At 39.0% G+C, this 26,393-nt stretch overlaps 1 protein-coding gene across 2 annotated transcripts in view; it reads right to left on the minus strand.

Annotated features, from left to right (window-relative positions):
• MCC (MCC regulator of WNT signaling pathway) overlaps positions 1-26,393 on the minus strand; it is a 1,047,208-nt gene that overhangs the window by 5,945 nt on the left and 1,014,870 nt on the right. For both annotated transcript variants that reach the window (XM_044064211.1, XM_044064210.1), the window contains exon 16: positions 7,279-7,401. In XM_044064211.1, the coding sequence (XP_043920146.1) occupies positions 7,279-7,401 (123 nt within the window). The remainder of the gene's footprint in view (positions 1-7,278; positions 7,402-26,393) is intronic.

The following is a 26,393-nucleotide window of genomic DNA, read 5'->3' on the forward strand; positions in this document are numbered from 1 at the left end:
GAAAAGACAATTCTAAAACTGCAGTCAGTAGATGCATTAAATAATTATGACTAAATCCCACCCAAAACACAAAGCAGCTTTAGCCATGTGCTTGACTGAATTACATACAAAAAGAAGCAACACATTAATATTTACAGTAAGTATACGATTACATAAATGAAAGAAACTTTAAACACATTAAAAATAGTACCTACTTCTGAAATTAAAGAAGGCAGGTAATATTTATATAATAAAATGTTAAGATATTATTAATTATATCATAAAATGTTAATACAATACAGCTGGTGATAGGCATCTTCCTCATCAAAGAAAGGCATATCACCACAGGGTAGATACAATGGTCTTGCAGTTGGCTTAAGAGGATTAAGGAGCTGTTAATGAGCTGTTTTCTGTGATCCAGTGGTGCAAGGTTTGATTCCCTCAGCCTCCATTGCCAAACTTTGTGACTCTGAGCAAGTCATTTAACAAGACAGCACCTGGGCTGAGTGTGAAAAAGGTCCATGGAGATCACTGCTCTAAGCCAAAAAAACAAATACAAATAAATAAATCATAAGTTATAATTCTCTGAAAAATAAAACAATTTGTAAAGTACTATTTTTAAATAAACTCTACATGTTAGATTATGTTATACGAAGGATGTTCCAAGACTCAGGGGAGACGGAGCTATTATATCAACCTCCCCTGCTCTATGACCCATCCTGGCATTCCAAGTATCTGGTCTGTGCAAAATACAGGACATAAGCTACGTAGAATGTCACTGCTAGGTGTCCCATCTGTCTGACCAGTCCAAGAGCTTAGCAGCCTTCCTCCTGCTGCAGCATACATCTCCTGCTATTATAAGGGATGGATGTACACCAACACCATCTTCAAAACTTTCTTGCTATAATGCACCTAGGCAGGCATCTGATTTTTCAGTGGTTCATAGTGGTTTTTCGTATCTGTACAGTTCTGCAGAGCTCTGGCAGATCAATACCCTATTGGGGATTTGTTCTTTTCTTTCCCTGTTGCACAGTACATTGCTTGCTGGTAGATTTCACTGGGACCTTTTTTATGTCTAACACTAAAAAGGGAAAATGCAAGTATAACAGGCAGATCCCAAGTACAGATTACCATATTACCTTAATTTTCCATCTTGATGCAGAGCACAACATTGACTGTTGTGATACGTGTCAAAGATTCAGGACTAAAATCCTCAACAGTAGGCTGCATACTCTAGGCCTACATCTAGATTGTAAACATTTTGAGGCCTGGGCATGCTCAGCCATGTCTTTGGCCAGGCTGTCTGCCTCTGTCAGACTTTTACTTAAGAAAAAAAATGCAAGTACAAAATGAGCATGTTTGATTGGTCTGAAGCGACTGGCCCCACTGAGGCACACTTGCATCCCTCAGACCAGCTGTCTTCCTTTTCTTTCAGGCTGTTTGATGATGCTGCTCCTGAGATCATCATGGCTGGAGAATCAAGCATGCCCATGCAGACCAATGGAACCTTCTTCAGACACCTGGCCTTGAGGTAACAAAGATGAACACCCAAGTGATTACCACTGGTGAGGACTGAATACATGAGGTATTTGTAAAAAGATTGCAGGATTTGTATAGGAGATCTGACCTGACAGACCATACCTTTGAGAGCCGATGTTCCACTCAAAAAGGTACAGAAAATAAGACATTTCTCCTCCTTAATTTTCTACACAAACACCAACCAAGAAGGATATAGGTGGGTCTTTCCCCCTTCTCTTTCTCAAGTAATCCAGTATGACTGGTTCAAATTGGTCTAATGTCTGCTGAAAGCCCTTCAGGCCATGCAGGCTATGCAAACAGTCTCTGAACAACCATACCCTTTTTCCTTGTCTTCTAAAAGAAAGAAAGAAAGATTCTCTCCTTTGAATAAGACAAAGGATCTAAGGACACAGATCAAGAAGGTAGTGCAGATGTGCCAATACTGATTCCTGGGTCTTCCTGCCATGCAGAAACTCATGGCTAATCAGAATACTAGACACTTTTCACCATCCGCCAGCTGGCAGATATTTCTGCAGTCCCATGTCCCGACATCAGAATATAAAATGGATGTCAGCCAGCACCAACTTCAGATCTTTCTTGACAATACAAAGTCTGATGGTTCTGAGGAATACCATGCCATTACCAACTTTCCTGAGCATAGCTCAATGACCCTGACCTAAAGGGAAGTGGGGGTGGGGGATCATGATGATGAGAAGTGAGACCCACCCCAATTCAAGGAAAGGAATCAAGAAGGAAGAGGGTTGTAAGGAGGCTGGGAAGAGGTACCGCAACCCTGATCTACTTGAACACTATAATTACAGTAAGTGGAGACACAACTGTACTATGTTCATCACAGACAGTGCTGCAGTACTGATTATTGGGAGGACTCTTAGAACTTTCAAGAGAGCAGCTGGACAAAAGTATTGACTGGGGACAAGAGTGTCTGCAAAATGGCAGAGGCAAACCCAGCTCCAGCCCTTGAAACTGAGCCAAAGTGGTAATGTTGACTGAAGGTGTGAACAGATAACCAAGTTGAAGCTTCTAGAATGGCTGGGGAGTGGGCACCCCTTATAGAAGTGCAGTAGTGGTTGATTTATGTCTGCTGGAATGAGATCTGACTTTACAAGAAGTTGTTTGCCACAGTGAGAATAACAAAAGCTGTTACAATTAGCAATCTATTTTGAAATAGCTTTTGTTAATGGTTTACCTTGTTTACCATCAGTTAGTTTGATCTGTTAGAGAAATTGGCATTGTTTAAGTAATATCTCAACTTTCTGAGCATGTCTAAGGAATGCAAAATCCATTTCCTTTTAATCTGTGGATTTGGGAGGAACACAGGGTGATGGATCGCTTGATTCAACAATAATTCTGGAACCACTTTAAGCATAAAAGAAGGGTTGGTTTTAAGGCTGACCCTATCCCTGTGGATGATGAGGAATGGCTCCTTCTACATAAGGGGTTAGAGTTTAGAAACAAGCCTGTCAGAAGTGAGAAGGAGAAGCAGAATGGTTTCCATATTAAAATTTTGATAGGAGCTGAAGCTGCCAGTTCAAATGGTGACAGAGTAAATTTTTCAATTACAAAATTCAATTCCCATGGAGGAAAAGGTTGTTCTAGGTGGTGAATAATCTCCTTATGAAATTGCTTCAAGTATGAATGTCAGTAAATGGGTGGGGGGACTTAGGAGGCAGGCTGAGATGGCTGAGGTATGACATTTGATGCTGGAGTAGGATAATCCTTGTTTGGAGAGGTATTCAAGTATTTGCAATTTGTTAGATTGAACTGGCATTAGAAAAAAGAAAACTTTTCCATTTAGCTAACTAAGACTGTCTAGTGTTTCATTTTCTAACCTCTTTCAGAATTACTTGTGAGTAGGGTAAAGAGGGTGGAGTCAAAATCCAATCCTCCAAGTGTAAACTTGAGGGTTGTCAGGCTGGGGAGAATTACAGATCCCTTGTTCTGGGTGAGACGGTCCATGCTCACTGGTAGAGTTTTGGTATTTCCCCCATTAAGAGTCAGAAGGAGGGACAACCAGTGTTCAGTGAGTCAGAAAGGAGCTATTAGGATTCCTGTCAGAAAAAGAGAGAGAAATGAACCCCTGGGCTGATGCAAACACACTCCTCCTCCTACTGTAGGATATTCTTTTTTTTAGGCATGGTAATAGAAAACTCATGTTTTTTAGAGGCTGTAAATGCTATTCCCAAGTATTCTTTAAGAACCACTGCAGCTTCCTCTTGTATAACTTTGTCATGAAGACATGTATCCCAGAACCCTGAGAAATTTCCTTGCCGAAATTGTGTGTCTGGTTTGAAGGTCTCTGGGGTATTTTGTTAGAGACTGGACTTTGTCCTGAGAATGTAAGGCTTTTTGTTGCACAGAATCTATGACTATCCCTATGAAAGTGATTTTTATACTTGGTTGCATCCGTGACTTATGCAGGTTGAGGGTTAGGCCCATTCTGAAAGCAATCTATGGTGATTTGCAAGGCTGTCTGAAGTTCTATGGAAGACTTTGCATGACTCAGATAGTCATCCAGGTAAGGATATATATGGACTCCTATTGTTTTACAGAAAGCAATGACTGGTGCCAGACATTTGGTGAAAACTCCTGGAGTAGGAGATAAACTAAATGGTAAGGCAAAAGACTGGTAATGTAATCCACCTGTCTGAAAGTGTAGGTGTTTGCTGTGCTCCTTGGCTATACGAATGTGAAAGGAGACATCCTTTAAATCCAAAGTCACCATCCACATCCCTTGAAAAATCAAGGGAAGTAGCTTTTGCAAAGTTAACATCTTGAATTTTAGAACACAAAGAAATTTGTTTAACCTTCAGAAGAACATCACAAAGAAATTTGTTTAACCTTGAGAGATCTAGAACAGGCATCCAAATCCCTTCTTTTCTGGGTATTCAAATAAAGGAAAAATCACACCGCTACTCCACAGCTATTTCAAGTATAAAATAATTTATTAAAAATGTTAAAATTACTTTTAAAAGCATTCCCGTGTGCTTGGTTAACCACCAAATAATCCAACTTCTTCTCAATAAGAACACTGCTCCAAGACAGAAATTGTAAGCTTATCTGGCTTTAATCATGGAGTTCTGCACTTTTTTTGAACAATAACTTGTTTCTGCTACAAGTATCAAGGCGTGATTCAAACGCATTAAAGGATTCTTACCGCAATAGCTGCATTTGTTAATTTTATTGCAATATGAATACTTGTGCTTGAATGCAGCAGCGTTCTTATTGAGAAGAAGTTGGATTATTTGGTGGTTAACCAAGCACTCGGGAACGCTTTTAAAAGCAATTTTAACATTTTTAATAAATTATTTTATACTTGAAATAGCTGTGGAGTAGCGATGTGATTTTTCCTTTATTTGAATACTTTTGCTCACCGCTACCTTATCAGTGAGTAATACATTTCAACAGTACTTCTTTTCTGGGTATGGGAAAATCTTGAGTACAACCCTGCATCATTTCTTTTCTGGGAACTCTTTGAATGGAACCCTGTATTAACCGGTCCTTTAAAATGGGAAAATGGGATGCAACATTTTTTTCTTTGCTCTTTGGAGGAGGTGGGATCCCTAGGGAGGTAATTTATCCCCCATAACTGAATGACATAGCCTTTTTTATGATCTTTAACACCCATATGTCCTGGGTTAAGTCTTTCCAGTGGTGATAAAAATCGGAGTCTCTATCTGGTGGGGGTGGATCCGATTGGGGTGGGAATTAGGGGAAGGAAGATACTGGAGATAGTCACAGCTGTTCCCAAGGTGGGGCAGGATCCTTGAATGCCCCAGGTCTCGACAGTGCTTGGCTTGACACTTTCTTTGCAGTCTTGGTCTTTTCCCATTAGTCTGTCTAATCTTCTTAGGTTTAGCTGGAAAGGGCCAAGATTTGTAAGGGCAGTTTCTGCTATATCTTGGAGTAAGGAATGTAAAATCCTTTGACAGATTTCATTTGCTTTCCTTTCTTATCCAGTTTATCAAAAAGTTGCACTGCAAGAGGTCCAAACAGAAATGCCTCATCCAAAGGGGCATCGAGGAACTTCACTTTTACATGATCAGAGAGGTTAGGTTCTCACCCATACATGTCTCAGAGAGGTTGGGTTCTCACCCATACATGTCTCAGAGAGGTTGGGTTCTCACCCATACATGTCTCAGAGAGGTTGGGTTCTCACCCATACATGTCTCAGAGAGGTTGGGTTCTCACCCATACATGTCTCAGAGAGGTTGGGTTCTCACCCATACATGTCTCAGAGAGGTTGGGTTCTCACCCATACATGTCTCAGAGAGGTTGGGTTCTCACCCATACATGTCTCAGAGAGGTTGGGTTCTCACCCATACATGTCTCGGAGTACCTCATCCCATAGCAGCTGCCCTGCATGATGAATGAAGAGCATCACAGACCCATTTTAGTGAGTATATAAGCACCCGGGGGGGAGGCATTACGTGTGTCCTGGATTGTCCCTCTGAATACTTGTCTTAATGACTCGAGATATTTGTGCAGGTAGAATATGGATCTTTGAGCCTTTGTGACCAGGGTGGGTGAAGTTCAAGTCTTCTTACAAATCAGTCCAGGAGTCTGCTTTCCCTGTCACTTGGTATGGGGTTCTTGGATGCATGCCCAGGAGCTTCCATAATGGATTCTGTTGAAACCACTGATGAACTCAACACTGGATTTTTATATAGGTACTTAAAAGATTCTAGCACCCTATAAAAGAGATCTGGCTTTCTAGGAGCAGGAGGAAGGGAGTTTAGGTGCAGAGGTATGTCCTAAAACACATCATCCAAGACGACATGAACTGGAGGAAATGCTAAAGGTCTAGGGATGTGAAGGTTCAGAAGCCCTCTATAATGAGTTTGAGCTTTAGAGAATTCCTTATCCCAAATGAATCCTGTGAAGGATGTCTCTAAAAGATAAATCCTCAGGGGGCAAAATTGAGGATAAGATGTCATCAGAATCAGAATCTTTAAAGGTCTGATGGAGAAATTATTTTACATTTGCCAGTTCCACTTTATCCCCTAATTCTGAAGGATCTGAATCTCCTGGGGGAAGGGGGTTGCCCCATTTCTTTTGCCCAGGGGAAATTCTTGGCACAGGATCCTTTGCAGGATTGGTTGCCTGATCGTCATGAAATCCATGAGGTGCTGGGCCAAACTGACTAAGTCTTGTTCACTTCTGTGAGGCCAAAAAAATAAGAAAGTGAAGTAGCTACCTGGCCTAAATGAGCAGTGATCTATAACAAAGTGCCACATGCATTTGTTTTGTGTGTTCATGGTCTACTACCAATTGTTTTCTTATAGCCTACAATAAATACCATTTTAAACTTCAATGCTTTGGCTACATTTGTTTTTTATATAAACATTCTGTGTATTCTACTGGTTTTATTTGATATGATAAAGTACAGAATTGCTCAAAAGTTTATCTTATTTTAATTGTGTTTGAACAAAAAAAAAAAAGGAAAAAAAGTGTTTGAAGTGATTTTTCTGTTTTTAGTAGTAGTATATTTTATGTATTGCACTATTGGTGCACCTGGTGTCACTTTTATTTATTGCTGTGGAAAAATATGTCCGAGTTTATCTGCTGGAAGCCAGCTGCTGCATCTTGGACTTTGTCTTCCTACAGTTATTGCAAATTTCTACAGGAACTACACCAAAGCTATTCCCTGCTCTGTGTAATTTACTACAGTGCATGCTGTTGGTGAGTCTTCTGCTTTATATCCATCCATCTGACAGAAATTCTCTGCATTCAACAGTACAATTGTGAAAGTAAAACTTTTACCTGTTTGCTCTTTTAAGGTCATTAACAAATTCAGCTGACTGCTGGTGACGGACCTCAGTGCTTTTTGTAAGTCTTTCTAAAGCAGTAACTAGATCCTGTGCTCTGGCCTTTAGCTTCTTCTCTCTGCAACAAAAACATAAAATGTCACAGAACATCATTACAAACACTAATCACAACAGACTGAAAATAAATCATACACTACAGAGACTGGGCAGAAAATAAAAAACAATATTAAGCATTTTTCTGTTGAAAATTCAATTTAAGTAATTAATATCATACATAAGAATAATCTGCGTAAAAAAAAAGAACTGCATACAACTTCCAACCTGTCATGAAATCTGGTTACACTAATATAGCATTAATAAGAAATAACCATTAAAAAAAATGCAATGACACTATCCTGTATTTTATGGAAGAATGGGTTACCTATTAGCTCCCTTAATAGTAGGCCTTATTTCTGTCATCAGCTTGTACCAGAGATGAGCAATGTGTTAGTTTAGTTAACTTATTTACTTATTTGTTTACTTGGGTAGAACACTGATCCTTGTAGATCATTTTCAAATTTAGCTCAGAGTTACAAAAGGAAAAACAGATTTCCATACAGTTAAGGCTATAGTTTATAATGTGCATTTAAGAATGACAGAAATATTTAGTATTTATTACATTAGTATAAAGAAGTTAGAGATCTCCAAGTTGTCTCCTACAATACTACAAGCTGGGCTAAGTCAGCAGGTTGGTAAATCATTGTATTATAAGGCAATGTAAAGCCTCTATACTGTTCACAGTAATATAAACCACAATTGTTGCATGTATGAATTCTCTCTGATCTCATATCTGCCAAAATGTATACTTCCTGTTTGGGGAACTGTAGTGCAAATTAATGTTGTGCTAGCTCTGTTGTTTTTGTCCATACTGACTGTACTATAACTAAAGCTCACACAGTTTCTATGTCGCAGATCTGCTGATAATTCCACACAACTAAAACACTGTTACTGGTGAAGCCTTTTCCATAGCTATATACAGGTATACAATAACCACAGTATATCAATCAGTCTAAGCTGATCAGCATACAAGCTAGGAGCTTTCATAAAGCTGACTAATATTTTGATTTTGTAATGAAGCAAGAGGAGATTGGTACATGTTACAGTGCTTTTCTAGAAGACTCTTTTGTTGCCTCTTTGCTAGTCTTACAGAGAATACTATACAGTAGTGCTGACTGTTTCACCCCTGTAATAAGATTATTATTGCTATTAAGTTCTAGAACATCTACTAGAATTGGAAATTGGAAACAAAACGGAAAAAAGTCTTGAGGTAAGAGTGGAACAGGGCTGCCCGAGTTGTAAACACCTTCATGTATTTGTCTTGAGAAGGCTGAATTTTGCCCCCAGATTATTAAAGGTTATTAAGGCCAATGCATTACCAACGTTTTGTGTTAGACTCTCCAAAGAGTGCCTGCTTCTATGTAACCAGTCTGAATACCAGAGTTTCCCTATTGTCTGTTTTGGTTTCCTGATGGTTCCCAAATGGACTTTATCTCCCAATCAGCATTATTTGGAAATGAGGATGAAATACAAGTCCCTTAACATACACTTGTGTAGGGGCCATTAATATTAACGGTATGCCAAACCTTTTAAGTTCTTCTCACAAAAATTTACATCATATGGAATTGAAAGCTTTTTTTGAAATCCACTACATTACAGCTACTGGTTATAGGAATATTTGCTGAGCCTGCATAACAATTATTAAACTTTATTAATATAACAGTGGCACAGTGGGTAGTGTTGTCACCTTACATCAAAAGGTTCTCTGGTTTGAATCTTGGCTGGCATGCCTTTTGTATGGAGTCTACATGTCCTCCCTGTGTTTGTGTGTTTTCTCTGAGTGCTCTGGCTTCCTCCCACAATCCAAAGACATGCAGTAATGGATTCAATACTCTAAATTGGCTACAGGTGTGTGTGTGTGTGTGTGTGTGTGTGTGTGTGTGTGTGTGTGTGTGTGTGTGTGTGTGTGTGTTGGGGATGGTGATACAGAAAAACAGCCACAGCAGTGCTAGCCACCGGCTGGTGTGAACACTGGCCATAGATGATGGTCACTGTTGGTAAGACAGCCTGACCCAGAGTCACCTTCAGCAAAGCTTGAGCTTGCTAACAGGTTCAGCTTGGACTTGTGCTTCAGCAAGATAGTGGGTCCAAAACAAGCCACGGTACTTAAAACACACTCTTTCTGAGATCATTGTTCAAATAACTAAAAGAATGACATCAATTGTATGAAGCCACTCTACATAAAAAAGTAAACAATTTATTTGTTTTCACAGAGAATATGTCTTCTACATTCCTTAGTTCAGTAACTGTGTTTTCCCTTGGAAGCTGCTACAAGACAGACATCTGATATCAATGTAGCAATATCCAAGTTGCATGGTGAGACATTTGTGCAATTATATGAATTAATCTGCTGGTGAAGGGTTCCTGTAGCTTGCAGTTTCTGTTTTCCTCTTATTAACAGCTTGGTAATGAATATGCTCTAGAGAGAAGAGGAATGAAGGTCAGCAGGACTAAGACAGAATATATGTGTGTGAATGAGAGGGAGGACAGAGTAATGGTGAGGATGCAGGGAGTAGAGGTGGCGAAGGTGAATGAGTTTAAGTACTTGGGATCAATAGTTCAGAGTAATGGTGAGTGTGGAAGAGAGGTGAAGAAGAGAGTACAGGCAAGATGGAGTGGGTGGAGAAGAGTGTCAGGAGTGATTTGTGACAGACGAGTACCAGTAAGAGTGAAAGGGAAGGTCTACAAGAGGGTAGTGAGACCAGCTATGTTATACGGGTTGGAGACAGTGGCATTGACAAAAAGGCAGGAGTCAGATCTTGACGTGGCAGAATTGAAGATGTTAAGATTTGCCCTGGGTGTGAAGAGGATGGACAGGATTAGGAATAAGTATATTAGAGGGTCAGCCCAGGTTGGAAGGTTTGGAGACAAAGCCAGAGAGGCAAGATTACATTGGTTTGGACATCTGCTGAGGAGGGATGCAGAGTATATTGGGAAAAAGATGCTACGGATGAAGCTGCCAGATAACAGGAAAAGAGGAAGGCCCAAGATAAGGTTTATGGATGTGGTGAGAGAGGACATGCAGGCAGTTGGTGTGACAGAGCAAGATGCAGAGGACAGGAAGAAATAGAAACAGTTGATCTGCTGTGGCGACCCCTAACGGGAGCAGCCGAAAGAAGAAGAATGGATAATGTGTGCAAATTCTTACTGTATATATATTTTCAGTCGATCATTCTGGTCATAGCATTGGCCTAGAGTTGTCTGTAAGTCTAGAAGATCCTGAAGCATTTGGGAAATGGCTCTAAGGTAAGACATTGATGGAAAGAGGATTACCATGTGAAAGTTAAGTGCAGCCTGGATGAAGAAGGAAGAGAGTGGGAAATGCATACTGAGATTATAAAACAAGACGGATCAGACTTGGAATGGACTGAGATGTAAAGAACAGGTTACAGAAAATGCTGTGCTTATGTTTCTATGAGCAGTTGGAGTGGAATGGTGTAGGCCATAGTCTGCATTATTTTTAGATGTACACACACACACACACACACACACACACACACACACACAAATGTTAATATGTGCATATATTTTGTGTGTGTGTGTGCGCACACGTGTGTATAATAAATATATATATATATATATATATATGGGTCCCTGTCAGAAGTTCGAACTTTTAAAAACTCGACTTTCATATGGACGAGACCACATGATCGAACTTTTAAAAGTTCGAATGGTCTGAATGAGGATCTCCATAGAGCATGGAACAGGAAGATTTCCCTTTACTGCAATACACGATCTCGGAGATGGTATATTTAAATAGCTGGGGGTGCTCATTATGAGAGGAACCACAGGTTCAGACATTTGGTTTATGTGCTTGGCTGAGGAGCCAATGGTGCGAAGCTATCTGTGGAATTATGACTGAACACCTCTGTCAGAATCTTTCCTAAACTTAACGTTACTGCAGCATCATGAATCTCTGGTTGGCCAGTGACAGCTGGCCGGAAGGTTGGCGAGGAGTGCCACTTGTCACTGGGTTGGAGCATGGACGGAATTGGGCAGCCTCTCTCCAGCAGTGTACTTCATGTTCGTGCGGAACTGGGTGCTAGATCATTCATAGATGACCTGATTCTGGCTACTAGTCTTGTTAATGTTTAATTTAATCCTTTATGTAAATGTATATGAGTTGTCTGCCATGCATGTCATTGTAAATTAGATACTAAATGCAAATCCAATACTACTTTATATTTTCGATGTTTACTGTTGTGTAGCTTTTGTCCCCGGGTCTCTGCTGAAAATCTGTTCCTGACCAGTACATTCCTGGTTAACAACAAATGTGAATTAAATTTTATTTATTTATATAGTATATATTTTTTCACACATATATACGTGTGGATTTTATATATATAGATATATATATATATATATATATATATATACATACACACATACATGCACAAATATATATATATATATATATATATATATATATATATTTTTTTTTTTTTAAGTAATATATATTTAAGTATATCTACATATATATATATATATATAAATATACACACACACACACTTGTTGGTCAGCATAAATGGATGGATGACGTACACAAGATCAACAGTCCCGGACAGGAATATAACTTTTTCTAGGAGATTGTGTGATCTTGAATAGTTATAGATAAGATGTCATTTTTATAATATGATTTTTTTTTTTTATATATTAAAACAGATGAGTCATATAATACAATAATTAATAATTATAATATAACGTAAAAGGAATTTAAGTGTGTTGCTGCATTGTTCTGATGAAGTCCGATGTAACTGTAGATGAAAGCATTAAACGATGATTAAACTTCTTTCATTGGCAACATATTAGGTATCTTTGTTTTTAGTGTTTCAATCTCATTTATGTTTTTCTGAGTTATTGAGTGGTTTGGTAACCTTCTGTGTAGGTTTCTGTATATTTGGAGTATTGTTTCTGGAAAACTACTTTTTGTAGATACCTTCAGTGTACAAGGAAATAATCTTTTTTATCCTGTTTTTTCCACTTCAAGTGTAATACAACATGCAGTAATCCTGATAGTAGTCTTCACAGATGATCTGCCACTCAGATTCAGTCCTGAACTGCAGATAATATTTGTATGGAGTGTGCATATTGTTGTCCCTGTCTCGTCTTGTTTTTCTCTGGGCACTCTAACCTTCTTCCACAAGCATGTTGGTTAATCCTCTTCTCTAAGGTATCCATTTATATTGCATTTATCTTTGTGGCTTAGATTGTGGGTTCAAAGGAATAGTTGTGATCACTTCATTTACCCAGATAACAAATACATAAAAATTATATTACAAACTCTGCTTGCAATTAACTTTTTTGTTCTGCTGCCTCCTTGCTCATTTAATTTTCTATATTTAGAAAACAATTTCATTATGCTTGTACAACAAAATCGTCATGCTGGTAGAAATTCCTTTTTTCCAAACGCTTTTTATTTTTTGTTGTTACATTAAACAAATCATAAAATACAATACAGAGTAACAGATGGTAATACATTGAAAGTAAACCAGCCATTTACAAAGTTAGATGAAGCAACTCTTCACTCTAGTAATAGACAAGTATCTTTAAAGATCGTTTTCTCAATATGAAGAGTGACATAGACAGACAGGAGAGCGAGATGAACAGACGTATGAGAAATATGACAATATTAACATTGTTAATGTACAATGCAGCTTTTTGCACATAGTCAGAATGTATTGGATAACTATACGGTGTTATTTTTCTTTTTTTCTTTCTCTGTTTGTTTTTCCCGTACTGGTAGAAATTCCAACAAATCTGCTCTTAAGCCTTGTTCAATTGAACATAGCAAATGCATTAATCTTGCTTCATTTGTTCATCAATAGGCCAGCAGAGGTCCTCATTGCTCAAGGAAAAATTATGTGAGCTAGCAGGGAAACTCCTTTCAAGTGCTACTTTTTTTTTTTTTTTTTTACAATTTTATTTCTTGCGACCATGAAAAGCAGTATGTACAAATGATCATTTTGTACTGTGTGTTAATAACAGTGCCATTTTTATCAGCTCACTATAAACTTTCTTTGTTCAGTTCCTGTTCACCCTGAAGCACAGAAATAGAGCTAATATGACACCATACCTCTCAACCTCTTAGCACAAGAATTTTTTTTTTTATTTTATTTTACATTTGTTAACCGGGCTAGTCCAACTGGATATATTTCCATTTTCAGCAGAGGCCCGGGGAGAAAAGCTCCAATAGTAACATTTAAATGTTTATAATGTACAATTATAAGAGAAAAAAAATGAAAATGTAAGAAACAATTCATGAGAGAACAGTAGTTCCAAAGTCATACTCTCTAAGAAGATACCATATTCAAAGATAAATATTTACACAAATATTAAGAAATATATTAGTTAAAAATAATTAGAGAGCCTTAGCTACAGTAAAATAAGCTAATTAAGAAATACAGAAACTTTGAAAGGAATAAGATACTCCTACAGTAAGGTATGTGAGGTTGTTTACAATATGTTCACAGTTATTTCATCTCCTATTTTCAGAAAATAGTTTAAAACAAGTTTCCGCTACTCAGGAGCAAGTAATGTTTAAAAAAAGTAAAGGGGAGGGAGGGTAGAGAAAGATGGCAAAAAAGAATGCAGACAATTAGTCAGGGTAACAGCACGGGCATAACCAGTGTGTTTTAAGATGTTGCTTCAGCCTTTGCTTAAAGAGTGGGAAGGAGGGAAGTACAGTTAGATCTGATGGCAACATGTTCCAATATTTTCCAGCGGTATTAGAAAACAAGGAGTCACCTGCCAAGTTTTATTACTGAGTTTTGCCAGTTAAATGATCATTTTGTACTGTGTGTTAATAACAGTGCCATTTTTATATGTCTGGGCAAAGCCTAAAATTATGGGGGGGGGGGGGACAAAGGCCCAAAAATAGGGACAGATTTTAAATGTTGCTTTTATAAACTTAGAAAGTTGCTAGAATGGCAGTTTTTGTATCTATATGCATTTTTCAAATGATATGAAGTGTAACTCAAATTAATATTTTTTAGTGACTTCAATCCTTAGTGATCTGTCAGAAAAACAACAATTTTATGAGGGACAGACCAAAAATATGATGCGAAAATCTGTACAGTTGAGAGGTATGTATGACACACACAAAAGAAACATTTAACTGGCAAAACTCAGTAATAAAACTATACAAATAAATGAGGCAGCAGGTACAAAATTAATAGCAATATAGGTCACAGAGGTCAGATTCTTTATTTACTATAACCTAGTCACGTGACCATTCTGCATCCCAACACAAGACCTGTATCATATTGACGCTGAAGTGGAGTGCAGAGCTGTCAGTCTTGCTCTGTCTTCCCTTTGTGATATTGACTTATTTATTGCTTTTGTTGACCAGGGTAGTCCTACTAGGCTGTGGTAGCCCTATTCAGCAGAGGCCCAAGGAGAAAAGAGACAGTAATGGATCAGGCAATTTTATAAAAGAGAGCAATTGTAAAGCTTAAAGTTACAACATTGACATGCAAGTACTGAAAGGCAGACATACAAGAAAAAAAAATCAGCAAACAGTAAAATATACAGTCATAACATATCAATACAAGATAATCTGACATATACAGTGCGATTTAAAACATCAAATTACAATTCTGCACATAATGGTAGGAGAAGTGAGATAGAGCTGTTGTGAGAGATGTGAGCAGAACGCAGTGAGACTGATAATATACAGTGATACAGAGAAAAAGAAAGTTGTAGTGTAAGCAGAGATAATAGAAGTGGCAGTGAGAGCCAAAGCTATAGAAGACGGTAGGAATTTTACATTAAGAACTTGCTTTGTTGAGGTATACAGGAGTAATAAAGGTGTGTGTAATGGGTGAGGGCAGCAAAGCCTTGGGAGGTGCATGAACAGAGCCAAATGTTTTTAATGTGCTGTTTTAGCAAGTGTTTAAATCTGGATAGATTGGTTTAATGTCTGATGACAGCAGAGATGTAATTCAAGATTTGTTTGGTATAATTGGAGTACAAGGACAGAGCAGCAGTGTTTTGGATTTTAGTTATGGTTAATAGGGACTTGCCAGTGGAGCATAGCAACTGTACAGGGGCACAGGAGAGTTTTGAGGTTTGTAGATTATATTATGAACAGTTAGTAAACTGATGACAGAGCGAGAGAGAGTGTCGAAGTTCTAGCCAGCCTAATTGTTATAAGGCTAGGCAGTGGTGAGATTCAGCATACTGGTTAGTGGTGAATTTAACTATTTTGTTATAGCATTGTTCAGTTTTTGGTAGTGAATATTCTAGAGGTTGGTGTACATGAGGGCAGTGTATGGTAGTGAAGGTAGGAGACATGCAGAGGCTATTTTTTTTGACATTGCTAGTTAAGTGTTTAATATATCATTCAGTATCCTATAAATGCCAACTGTCTTATGTTATACCTTAATTGTGACATCTAAAAGCTACAATATAAACATGGAACATTGATGGCACAACAGTCATGACTAAAATGTAGGGCCAGCACTAGTGAAAGCATCTGCATTTACAGATACAGACAAGTACACAAAAGGTGTTTTTTTTTTTTTTTTTTTTTTTAACATAAAGCAAAGTATTTATCAGTCATACCAGCTAGCCAAAAACAGCACAGATTCATTACTTAACCAAGATTAAAAATCAGTTCCAAAGGAGTGGAACGGAATATAGCATTCTTGTTCCATTTCTGCCTTTTTTAACAACTTTATTGAATTACCAGTTGTGACATAGGCAAACATACATTTGTATAAAAGTAATCAAACCACATCAACACATTCACATCTACAAACATCATATAGCACATACATTGTCCTATACAATATAATCAAACCAACATAACATATTATTCAATTCCTGTCTCATCTTAAACCTCATTCCTCCTCCAAACATTTTTCTGCATGTATTCTTCCCAAAATTTCCATTGTTTCTATGTATTTTACCACTACCTTTTTCTGCAAATCTGACTCTGATTTTTTCTCTCTATTACAATGCTTCAAGTATGCTTGATTTAGACTTTCATTTTCTAGAATTTACATTTTTCACAGCCACCAGAATTAAACTTAGGGCCTTACTATGTCTTGACAATTCAGATCCTGTATCCCAGCTCAAAAAATAATTTTGTTAGCTTCACTCATTTGGTCACCCAGTATTCCTGACGGAGTACTCTGTTGGGAATTTTTAGTCTGCCAACTATTTATACTTCGAGAACATATGCTCTCAGGCACCTCTTTCTTCTCTGTTACACCCCCAACATTTGCCATCTACCTGAGGAAAAATTCTTTGGAGTCTGCTTGGGGTATAAATGTAGCTATGCAAACATTTCCAGGCAAAAATACTAAATATTCTAGATTTTGTTGCATAGTTGTGAGCCATACAAATGTCCTCCAATTGTTTTCTTGTGAATTGCTTCTCTAATCTCTCTTCCCATTTTTTTTAAAGAAACATTTTTATTAAATTATCATGTATGACATAGGCAATCTTACATTTATATAAATGAAAAACTATAGCGACAATCTCATTTGCAAACGTTTTACATTACAAACAGTGGGGTCACAACTGTAGCTGTAAACATTATGCATCACTAGTTGTTACACAGTTCATTTAGATCCTGCCTTTTTTTAAACCTCACTCCTCCTCTGCATGTATTGATCCCACACTTCCCATTTTTTTCCTGTGCAATTTGCTCCTACCCTTTTATAAAGATTGATGTTCTAGTTGTTTTATCTCTGTTTCTATCTTTGCTAGTTCTAGTAAAGTTGGTTTAGAGTAATTTTTATTTTCTAGTAATTGTTTTTTTTGGTAGCCATCATAATTAGACTCGGCAAGGCCTTACTAGGTCTAGACAAGTACAATTCTGTATCATAGCTCAAAAAAAATAATTTCCCTAGTTATTCCAATTTGCTCAGCCAGCATCTCTGACAGAGCAGTCTGCAAGAAACCTTTAAAGTCTGCCAACTCATTACTCCCAGAAAATATGTTCCAAGTTACCTCTTTCTTCCCCATCACATCTCAAACATTTGCGGTCTACCTGAGGAAAAATTCTTGTCTGCTTGGGGTATAAAAATAACTATGTAAACACTTTCAGGCAAAGATCCTAACCTTCAAGATTTTGTTGCATATTTGGGAGACAAATATATACCCCCTCATTGTTTCTTTGTCAACTGCTTATCCAGTCTTTCATTCCAATCCTTCCTAACCTCCTCTGACTGATTCTTATAGTTATCGTGCAATATTTTATATGCTCTACTAATTATTCCTTTATTAATGGCAACTTCTGTTTTAGATTCTACTAGAAACTCTTTCATTTAGGACCTCCCTATTTCTTTTTCTTTGTCTATACTCTGATATCAATCCTTGCTAGGGAAGGCAATCTTTAACCTGCAGTCCAAATAAATTCTTGGCCTCTTCCCATTCTATTACCTTCCCCTCTCTAGTTATTTGCTCCCAATACCTTGGTTCCTTTGTCAGGTTTCTCAAATATATTCCTGCCCCATTTTGCCTATTGTCTGTATCCCTAATTGCAGTCATCCCTATCGGCTGAATCTCCTTTCTCCATTCCCATGTTGGCTTAGTTCTTAGAATACCTTCTGTTACTTTATAAATATAATATTCTGTATGATTACTGTTGTTTTCCTTAAATGCCTGCATTCAAAATCCTAGTCTCTCCCAGTTACTTGAGCCACCCCCCCGCCCCGTTTCATCATCTCTTTCTACTTTGAATTAGTTTTCTGCTTTTGCTATGTATAGGAGAGCCTTAACTGTGTTGCTCTGAAATACCCCTTCAACTCAGGTAATCCCCATCTGCCCTGTTTTATTGGAAGAAACAGCTTCTCCCATTTGACTCTTGCTATTTTCCCCCTCAAAGATGAAATCCTTCAGCTCCTTATTAACTGCTATCCACAACTTCTTCTCTGGTTGATGAAAATATGCCTGACCTATATGCAAGACTAAAGGGATTAAAAACATTTTAACTGCTTGTACCTTACTATCGATAGCCATATAACAGAGCTTCAATTTTCTCATTTTTTTATTATCTTTTATTTAGTCTCTTCCCACATATCCCAGTATCATTCTTAATCCATAGACAAAAATACTTAAGTTTATCATGTCCCCAGAAGTATGGATATTGCTGAACCAATTCATATCTGGGTACATAATTTACTGTTTTTGTTTTAGCTTCATTAATTTTGCATCCCAAAAAGGTTTGAAACTGTCTCAATATGCTCTACAGCACTGTACTGTACCTTTCTGGTTTTGTCAGGTATAAAATAATGTCATCTGCAAATACAGCCAGCTTTTCTTGACGAATATACAAATTGTATCCTTGAATTTCTGAGTCTGTTATTTTCTTTGCCAATGGTTCTAAATATAGTGTAAATAACAAAGGGGATAGATGACACTCCTGCCTGGTTCCTCTGCTCAATCAGAGATCATCAGAGAGGGCCCCACCCACTTTAATTTTCACTTCTGATCTCTCACTTCTGATCTCTCATATAGCCTCCTAATCAACCTTATAATTTTATCAGAGAATGCAAATGCTTCTATTGCTCTGCTCATAAAGTCCCAACTTACTCTGTCAAATGCTTTCTCTGCATCAAGTCCCACCAGCAACAGTGGTATTTTCTTACATTTTGCTTCCCTCTGGATCATCATTGTTTTATTAATGTTGTCAAATGTTTGCCATGCCTCCACAAAACCACACTGACTCATATCTTATCAATTTTGGCATCACTTCTGCCATTCTTTTAGCCATTATAGACAAACCCGTTATAATCATGGTTTAGTACGAAAATGGGCCTGTATGAAGCTGGATATGATGGATCTCTACCTTCTTTAGGTATTACAGCTACCACTGCTATCTTCCAGAATGTTGGTACTTCTCCTCCTCTTAAAATACTGTTAAACAAAACCTTCCAGATCTTTATCAGTTTTCTCCTCCTAATTTCCAAAAAACTTCCACAAGAATACCATCTATTCCTGGGGACTCTCCTGTAGATTGGTTATACATCTTGGCATCCCGAAAAGGTTTCATCTCCTCCTATACTAACGGCTAGTAATTCAGTCTTCTCTGCCTCTAACCTTGGCATATTTAATTCTTCCTTAAACATTTCCATTTGTTCCTTTTCTTGAGCTCCATATTTCTCTGCTTTATACAGACTTTCATAGAATTTCCAAAATATTTTAAACACTTCTACAAATGTTATAGGTTAATAGGTTGGTACTAGGCTATCAGCCCTAGGGCCTATACAAGCCTAGCCATAACAATTCCCAGGCTATTACTTCCCTGGTCCCCTGTCTAACAGGGTGATTGAAGTGATCCCTGGGGTGAATTTCCTATCTCCCATCCAATCATAAAGGTTCTTTTTGAAAAGGGCCAAAGAGGCACTCACCTTGACATATATGGGCAGTCTATTCCAGAGTATGGGGAGACTCTGGGTCAGGAACCTATCCCTCCAGCATGTTTTGTTCATTGTGATGAACAGGTTTAGATCCCTGGAGTGTGTGGCTCTGAGGGACTGGGATTTCTTTAAGTGTAGCATGTCCAACAGCTCTGGGTTTGACATGGCCTTGTATGTTAAGCAGAGATTGCCTCTGAGCAGGCGATATGCGACAGAGTATAGCTGGAGTTTTTTTAGACAGTCAGCATAGGGAATCTGCTTTAGGCTTGTGATTATTTTAGTGAGGTATTTCTGTGGCTTTTCCATTTGTTGCAGATGTCTTGTGAGGTACATACCAAACGGGGCATTGTACTCTATAATGGGTCTAATGTGGGATGAGTACAGTGGGACAATGACCTCCTTTTTTCTGGATGAAAAGCCCTTAATGATGAGGTATGCCACATAGAAGGATTTCCTGACTGTTGTGGCGATGTGGTTATCGAAGGTGAGACCACTGTCCACTTGTGCCCCTAAGTCCCTTATTACACTTTCAGTGTTTAGTGTACTGCCACTTATGTGGCAATTCATGCGTACATGGTTTTTCCCTAAGGGGATAACTGTACATTTCTTGGCATTGAGCTTGAGCCCATGGCTCTGGCACCAAGCATCTGTTTCTGTAAGGCCTTTTTGTAGAATATCCACATCATTTGGGGATTAAATAATGGCTCCCAGTTTGCAGTCATCTGCAAACATTGTTAGCCAGAGTCCCTTAGTGCTGGCCTGTACTTCAGAGAAGTAGATGCCAAACAAGAGCAGTCCCAGGACTGAACCCTGAGGTATTCCACTTGTCACTTGTCTGGAGCTGGATTTTGAGTCGGCTACTTTTACAGTGTGGGTTCTGTCAGTAAGCCAGTTGGCAACCCATCGAGTGACATAGGGATTAATGCCCATCTTAGTAAGTTTATCTGTGATTCCAGAGTGGGGGGTGGTGTTGAAGGCCTTGGCGAGGTCCAGATAGGCTGTGTGGACCACTGTGCCCTCATCCACGGCTCTGGAAACTGATTCGAAGAAGTCAATCAGGTTGAGAAGACAAGATCAGCCCTTTACAAAACCAAACTGGGTGGGGTCCAGTGTTTGAAGGTTGCCAATGTCTTTGTTTATAAGTTCCATGATAATGCGTTCCATGGCTTTGCAGATCAGGCTCATCAGACTGATGGGACGATAGTTCCCAGGATCCAAGGTGGATCCCCTCTTGTGGAGTGGCATAACTGTAGCTGTGCGCCACTCATTGGGCATGAAGACTGAGGTGAGGTTATGATTAAACATGACACTTAGGTGAGGTGCCAGTTCATTTTGTAGTTCATGTAGTACACAGCCCGGGATGTCGTCTGGTCCCATGGATGCTATATTCTTAGCTTTGGAGAGTGCGTTTTTTACCTGTGCAGCTGTGATTACCAGAATTTGGCAATCATTTGGTATTGAGCTGGGCCCTTTAGGGGGTGAGGGGGGTTGAAGTTGGCACTGAATCGATCTGACAGGATACTGGCAATATCCTTGGGATCAGTATATTTAATGCCATTCTGTTGTAGCTCAGAACAGATCTGAGCATTGCCATTTAGATTCTTGACATAACTATAGAATGCACAAGACAAGATGAGCGTACACTGCAAAGTCCAACAAGGTTTAATAGCTGAGTAAAACAAGCTTACAGCAATCAGTAGTCCGGTGCACACTCCGGAAACTGCCAAGCAATAAAAAGTTAAAAATGATCTGGCTACACAGAATCCAAGCCACAAAGTGTAAAGCGCTTTTCGTTAGGAAACACTTCTCCTAACTTCTTCAGACAATAGTGTTCAGAAAGAAAAAACAAGTTTAAGTACTATCCTAGTGACTCATACTTGTTAATACAATTAAGCACAGTCACATAATTTAAAGGTGTAATCCTAAAATACTGAAGTCAAACAGTTTGTTTTTTGTTAAGTCATTAGGTAAAATGAGTGCCTTAGTTTTATAAAAAAACAAAGTTCTGTTGTCTTATAACAGAACATATAGTAAATTAAATAGTATTAATTAAAATCGTAGTTAGGTCACTTTACTTATAACTAATGTTCAGGGACCCGTGGAAGTAGTAATCTTTTCATAAAAAACTGTGTTGTGTAATGTTTCTTTTAACTTATAAAAGGTGGGTGTAACTTAGCAATTGTAACCTCCCTAGGGCTAATGAGCATATATTATTTAACCATCCAACAAAAATAGTGCGTGTGCAGCTACTCTCTTAAGGCTCTTCAGTTTTAGCACACATAGAATAGAAGTCATTTCATTCAAGCCCGGTGGAAAGCATGCATTGAGTCTAAGCTGCCACAAAAGTTCCAATTTCTCCAACATAAGTGTAGACGCCTCTCCTCTACTATTCATCTCAGTTGAGTTGATGGCCTTAAATTTGAAACTGCGGTTAGGGTTTTCAATGCAGTGTCTAGCTAGTGGGGTCTCCATTTTCCTTTTGTTAATGTAATAAACATGGTCGTAAATCCTCTCCTTAAGGAGAAACGCTTTATACTTTGTGACTTGGATTCTGTGCAGCCACATCGTTTTTAACTTTTTATTGCTTGGCAGTTACCGGAGTGTGCACTGGACTACTGATTGCTGTAAGCTTGTTTTACTCAGCTATTAAACCTTGTTGGACTTTGCAGTGTATGCTCGTCTTGTCTTGTGCCTATTAGTTTTTGGATGTTTTTATAACTATAGAATGCCTTGTGGTTGTCCTTCGAATCTTAGGCAATTTTATTTTCGTAACTAGCTTTGGAGGATTTTATGAGGGATCTCAGCTTCTTACTGAGGCTGATAAGGGAGTATTTTGCATCCTGGGATTTTCCTCTTTTCTGCAACAGTTTCTTCCTTCTGTTGTATAGTTTATTTATGGCAGGGGACCACCAGATTAGCTTCTTTTTTTCTGGAGGAGAGCATCTTGGTTCTATATGGAATGGCACGATTCATGCATGAGTGGATGTGCTCATACAGTGCCTTAGTGTAGCATTCAGCAGTCAAACTTTCGGTTCCCGTCTGCATGGGTGTCATGAAGTTTGCCACTTCTGACTTGAGTAGCATGAAGTTAGCTTTGGAGAAGTTTTTTATGGAGGTTTCCCTACTGGGGGGTGGGGTGGGATGTGGACGTCAAGGGTGATTAGCTTATGGTCAGACCTGACCAACGAGGGGGTGACCACTGGCATGGAGCATTGATCTCCCATGTTGGTAATGACCAGGTTTAGGATATTTGAGCCCCTGGTGGGACTATGGATTAGTTGATCCAGGGCATTGGAATTTATGAATTCCAAGAACCGTTGGGCTAAGGTGTTGGTGCCCGAATAGTTTTCCCAATTAATGGCAGGGTAGTTGAAATCACCCAGTATTAGGGTGTTTGGTTGTATCTTAATATTTTCCAGTATGTTTAGAAAGGTGTAGTGAGAATCTTGGGGCACGGTGGGGGATCTGTAGCAAGCTACAACTTGGATTGCAGTCTTACCTAGTATTAGTTGTACCTGTAAAATTTCAGATGCATTGTGTTGGGCAACTAGCCTGGAGGTGTGAATATCCTTGGTGAATATGGACACGCCTCCGCCTTTAGTGTTTCGGTCCTGGTTTGGTGGCTGAAAAGTGTGGTAAGAGTTGTTAGCCTGTATTGCAGGGGTGCTCTCTGGAGCCTTGACCCAGGTCTCAATTACTGCACATATATCGATGTTCTCCATTTTTAGAAGTGCCTCGAGAGAGTGCATTTTGAGGTTTAGACTTCTAGCATTGAGTAGCATTACCTTCAGATTTTGCATGCTTATATCTGTTATGGTGGTGGTTTTGTCCTTTGAGCCTTGCCTAAAAAAGGCACTACAGGGGGTGGCAAGAACCTTAGCCAGTAACCTGAATCCCTGAGGCGACAGGTGCAGACCATCTCTGGCAAAGCATCGTGGTCTGCCGATCATGTCATCCCAGGCAGACAGATACTGGATCCCCCTTGAATGACACCAGAAACTTAGCCAATTGTTGAAGTCAATCATTTTGTCCTTATACTGTGGTATCATTCTGGGTGAGGGCAGGATGCTCCTCAGGGCTAGGGTCATACCTGCCTGGGCCACATGATCCATGAGCTCTTCCATGTCTCTTTTCATGTAGTCCAGGGAGGTATGTTTCAAGTCATTCACTCCAATATGGACAATGACAGAGTCATATTTGTACTTGTTGTGGAGTGACTTGAGTGCATGCGTGATGTGGCGGATACTGTTACCCGACAAGCAGCTGACTGTAATTTTCTCCTTGTTCAGCCTGGTGAGTGGGACATCAGTGTGCCTGACTATAGAGTCATCTATGACTAAAGTGTTGGGCACATTGTCTTGCCTTAGGGTCTGTTGTTGGGTGGCACACTGGTGTGGTGAGCTATGTGACACTTTGGTTGTGATTTGTGTTTGTTTGCATTTCAGCTTCGGAGGTCATTGTTGCTTGGGCAGGTTTATGTTAAGCACCTCTGCATAAGTGGGTTTAGTGTTACTATGTGTGGATGTTGGAGGCGTGAGTTTTGAAGGGCTATGTGTTGCTTGAGGTGTAGTGCAGGTGTTAACCTTCTCCTCTTGACTGTCTAGCGCAATCTTGGGTGGAGAGAGCTTTGCTTCCAGTTTGGCTATGTAAGTGCATCTCTCACAGGTTGTAGTGTTGGGTGGTAGGAGGGGAAGGTTGTCTGTGTACATGAGGCAGTTGCTGCATTGCCCCAGTATGCCCAGATTCACCAGGTGGACAGGAGAAATCACCAGAAGCTGACCGTTGGACAAGCCTGGTTCAGTGCTTCTTTTGTAAAGTACAAGAGCTGTTTTCCCTTACCTTGGCAAGGTACTTTGCAATTATAGGCTGTTTAGAGCCTACAATTAATTTCTCCTTATTAACAAGGAGAGTTGAGTGCTTGTATCAGTTTAAGGCTTCCTAGTGCTTTCCAGCAGGTTTTATAGCAAGTGCTAGTCACAGGGATTCAGATTTTAGTGCTACTACTGACAAACCAGCTAGTTCTAAGGGAAAGTTTGAAGAGCAGACTTTTTGGCACCGGGAGTAGTTTAAAGTGCTACACTAATAGGCTAATAAAAGTGCAGAACTAGCAGATCTGAGGGAAAAAATTGAAGAGCACCGCTAGCATACAAAAAGTCCAGGATACAGCAAGTCTGTATCTGGGCTACACTTTGTTTGTTTGTGTCTTTCGGCTTTTCCCGGTTAGGGGTCGCCACAGCGGAACTCCGGTCCGCTAATGATTGGCAGTAGATTTTTACGTGCTGGCTTGCCGGGCCTAATGCACAACCTTCAACGAAGAAATGCCCACTCACGCATGTTGACACACAGAAGACGCTCTAAGTGAGAATCGAATGGGCAATGTCTAACTGTGAGGCGACAATGCTACCACAGCACCACCACCGCAGTTTGTATATGGGCTACTACACTAGTTCTAGGAAATGTAGGAAACATTTTTTTTTTCTTTTTTTTTAGTAGAAAGTGAAGAGGCAGAAGATAGTGAGATAATTCGATATGCAGACGTTAAAGGGGTGGGCCTTTGCTAGGTTCTCACTATTAAGAGTAGAATGAGCTGATGTGATGTGACTGGGTGGGAGTGTCCAGTATCGTCTTAATACCAGAGGCGGGCAACTCAAAGCCACCAAGACAAAAAGACCAAAACAAGAACTGGGAGGGTGGGTGGAGAAAAACAGTTATATAGATTACAGAGATATTAAATCAAAATGCAGACAAAAAATGAGAATAAACACTTATCTTTTCTCAATATCATAGCTGGTAGTAGGTCAGTCTTTCTGCAGCAGCCTGAGCAACAGGTATATCTGATGTATCTATAGGCTCCCTAAGCTTGTTGACGGCTCTTTCTACTTTCTATTGCCTGAGTTGTTGTGCTAAAAGTTTTTGTGCTCTAGAGTTATTATCAAAAAACAGTTGCTTAACAGCAATCTTTTTAAACTCATGCATATTATCGAGGAAATCTCTTATTTTCTGTTTGGCATTCTGCAGTTGCTCCTTTTCTTGTTCTGTGAAATTCCCCCTATTCTGCAATACTTTAACATTTGTCAGTCCCTCTAAACAATTCTTTTTACCACATCTCCCTTTCTTTTATTTCCAGCCTTTTTTAAATTTCACTTTAATTTTATCCCACTCCCTATATTTTCAGAAGTTTCTATCTTCTCTAATAACTCCTGAATAATTTCCACTACCCGTTCCTTAAATTCCTCTCTTTTCAACAGATAGGTGGGAAAGTGCCAGTGTTTCATTTTCATTTCATTGGCCTCTGCTTTTATTTTAGTTATTGATGGCACATGATCTGAAATAGTTATTGAGTGCATATCAAAACCTTCAATTAAATGCACATGTTCCAGTGAAATGCAAATTCTGTCTAGCCTAGCCTACTTTTTGTATCTTGGGGAATAATATGCAAATTCACTCTGAACTCCTAGTAGTGAATTCACATATTCCATACCGAATATTTTCATAAATTTCTTTAACAAATCTGCAATCCTTTGTTACATTTTCCTTTCTGCCCCCCCGACACAACTTCACTGTTGCATATCAAATTCCAGTCCCCACCTACAAGTAATGTTCCTTGCTCAAATCTAATTACTTCTCACAGAATTTTCTTAAGCT

This window comes from Protopterus annectens, chromosome 2.part2, assembly GCF_019279795.1.
Source record: "Protopterus annectens isolate FY-2018-M chromosome 2.part2, PAN1.0, whole genome shotgun sequence".
NCBI lineage: Eukaryota > Metazoa > Chordata > Ceratodontiformes > Protopteridae > Protopterus > Protopterus annectens.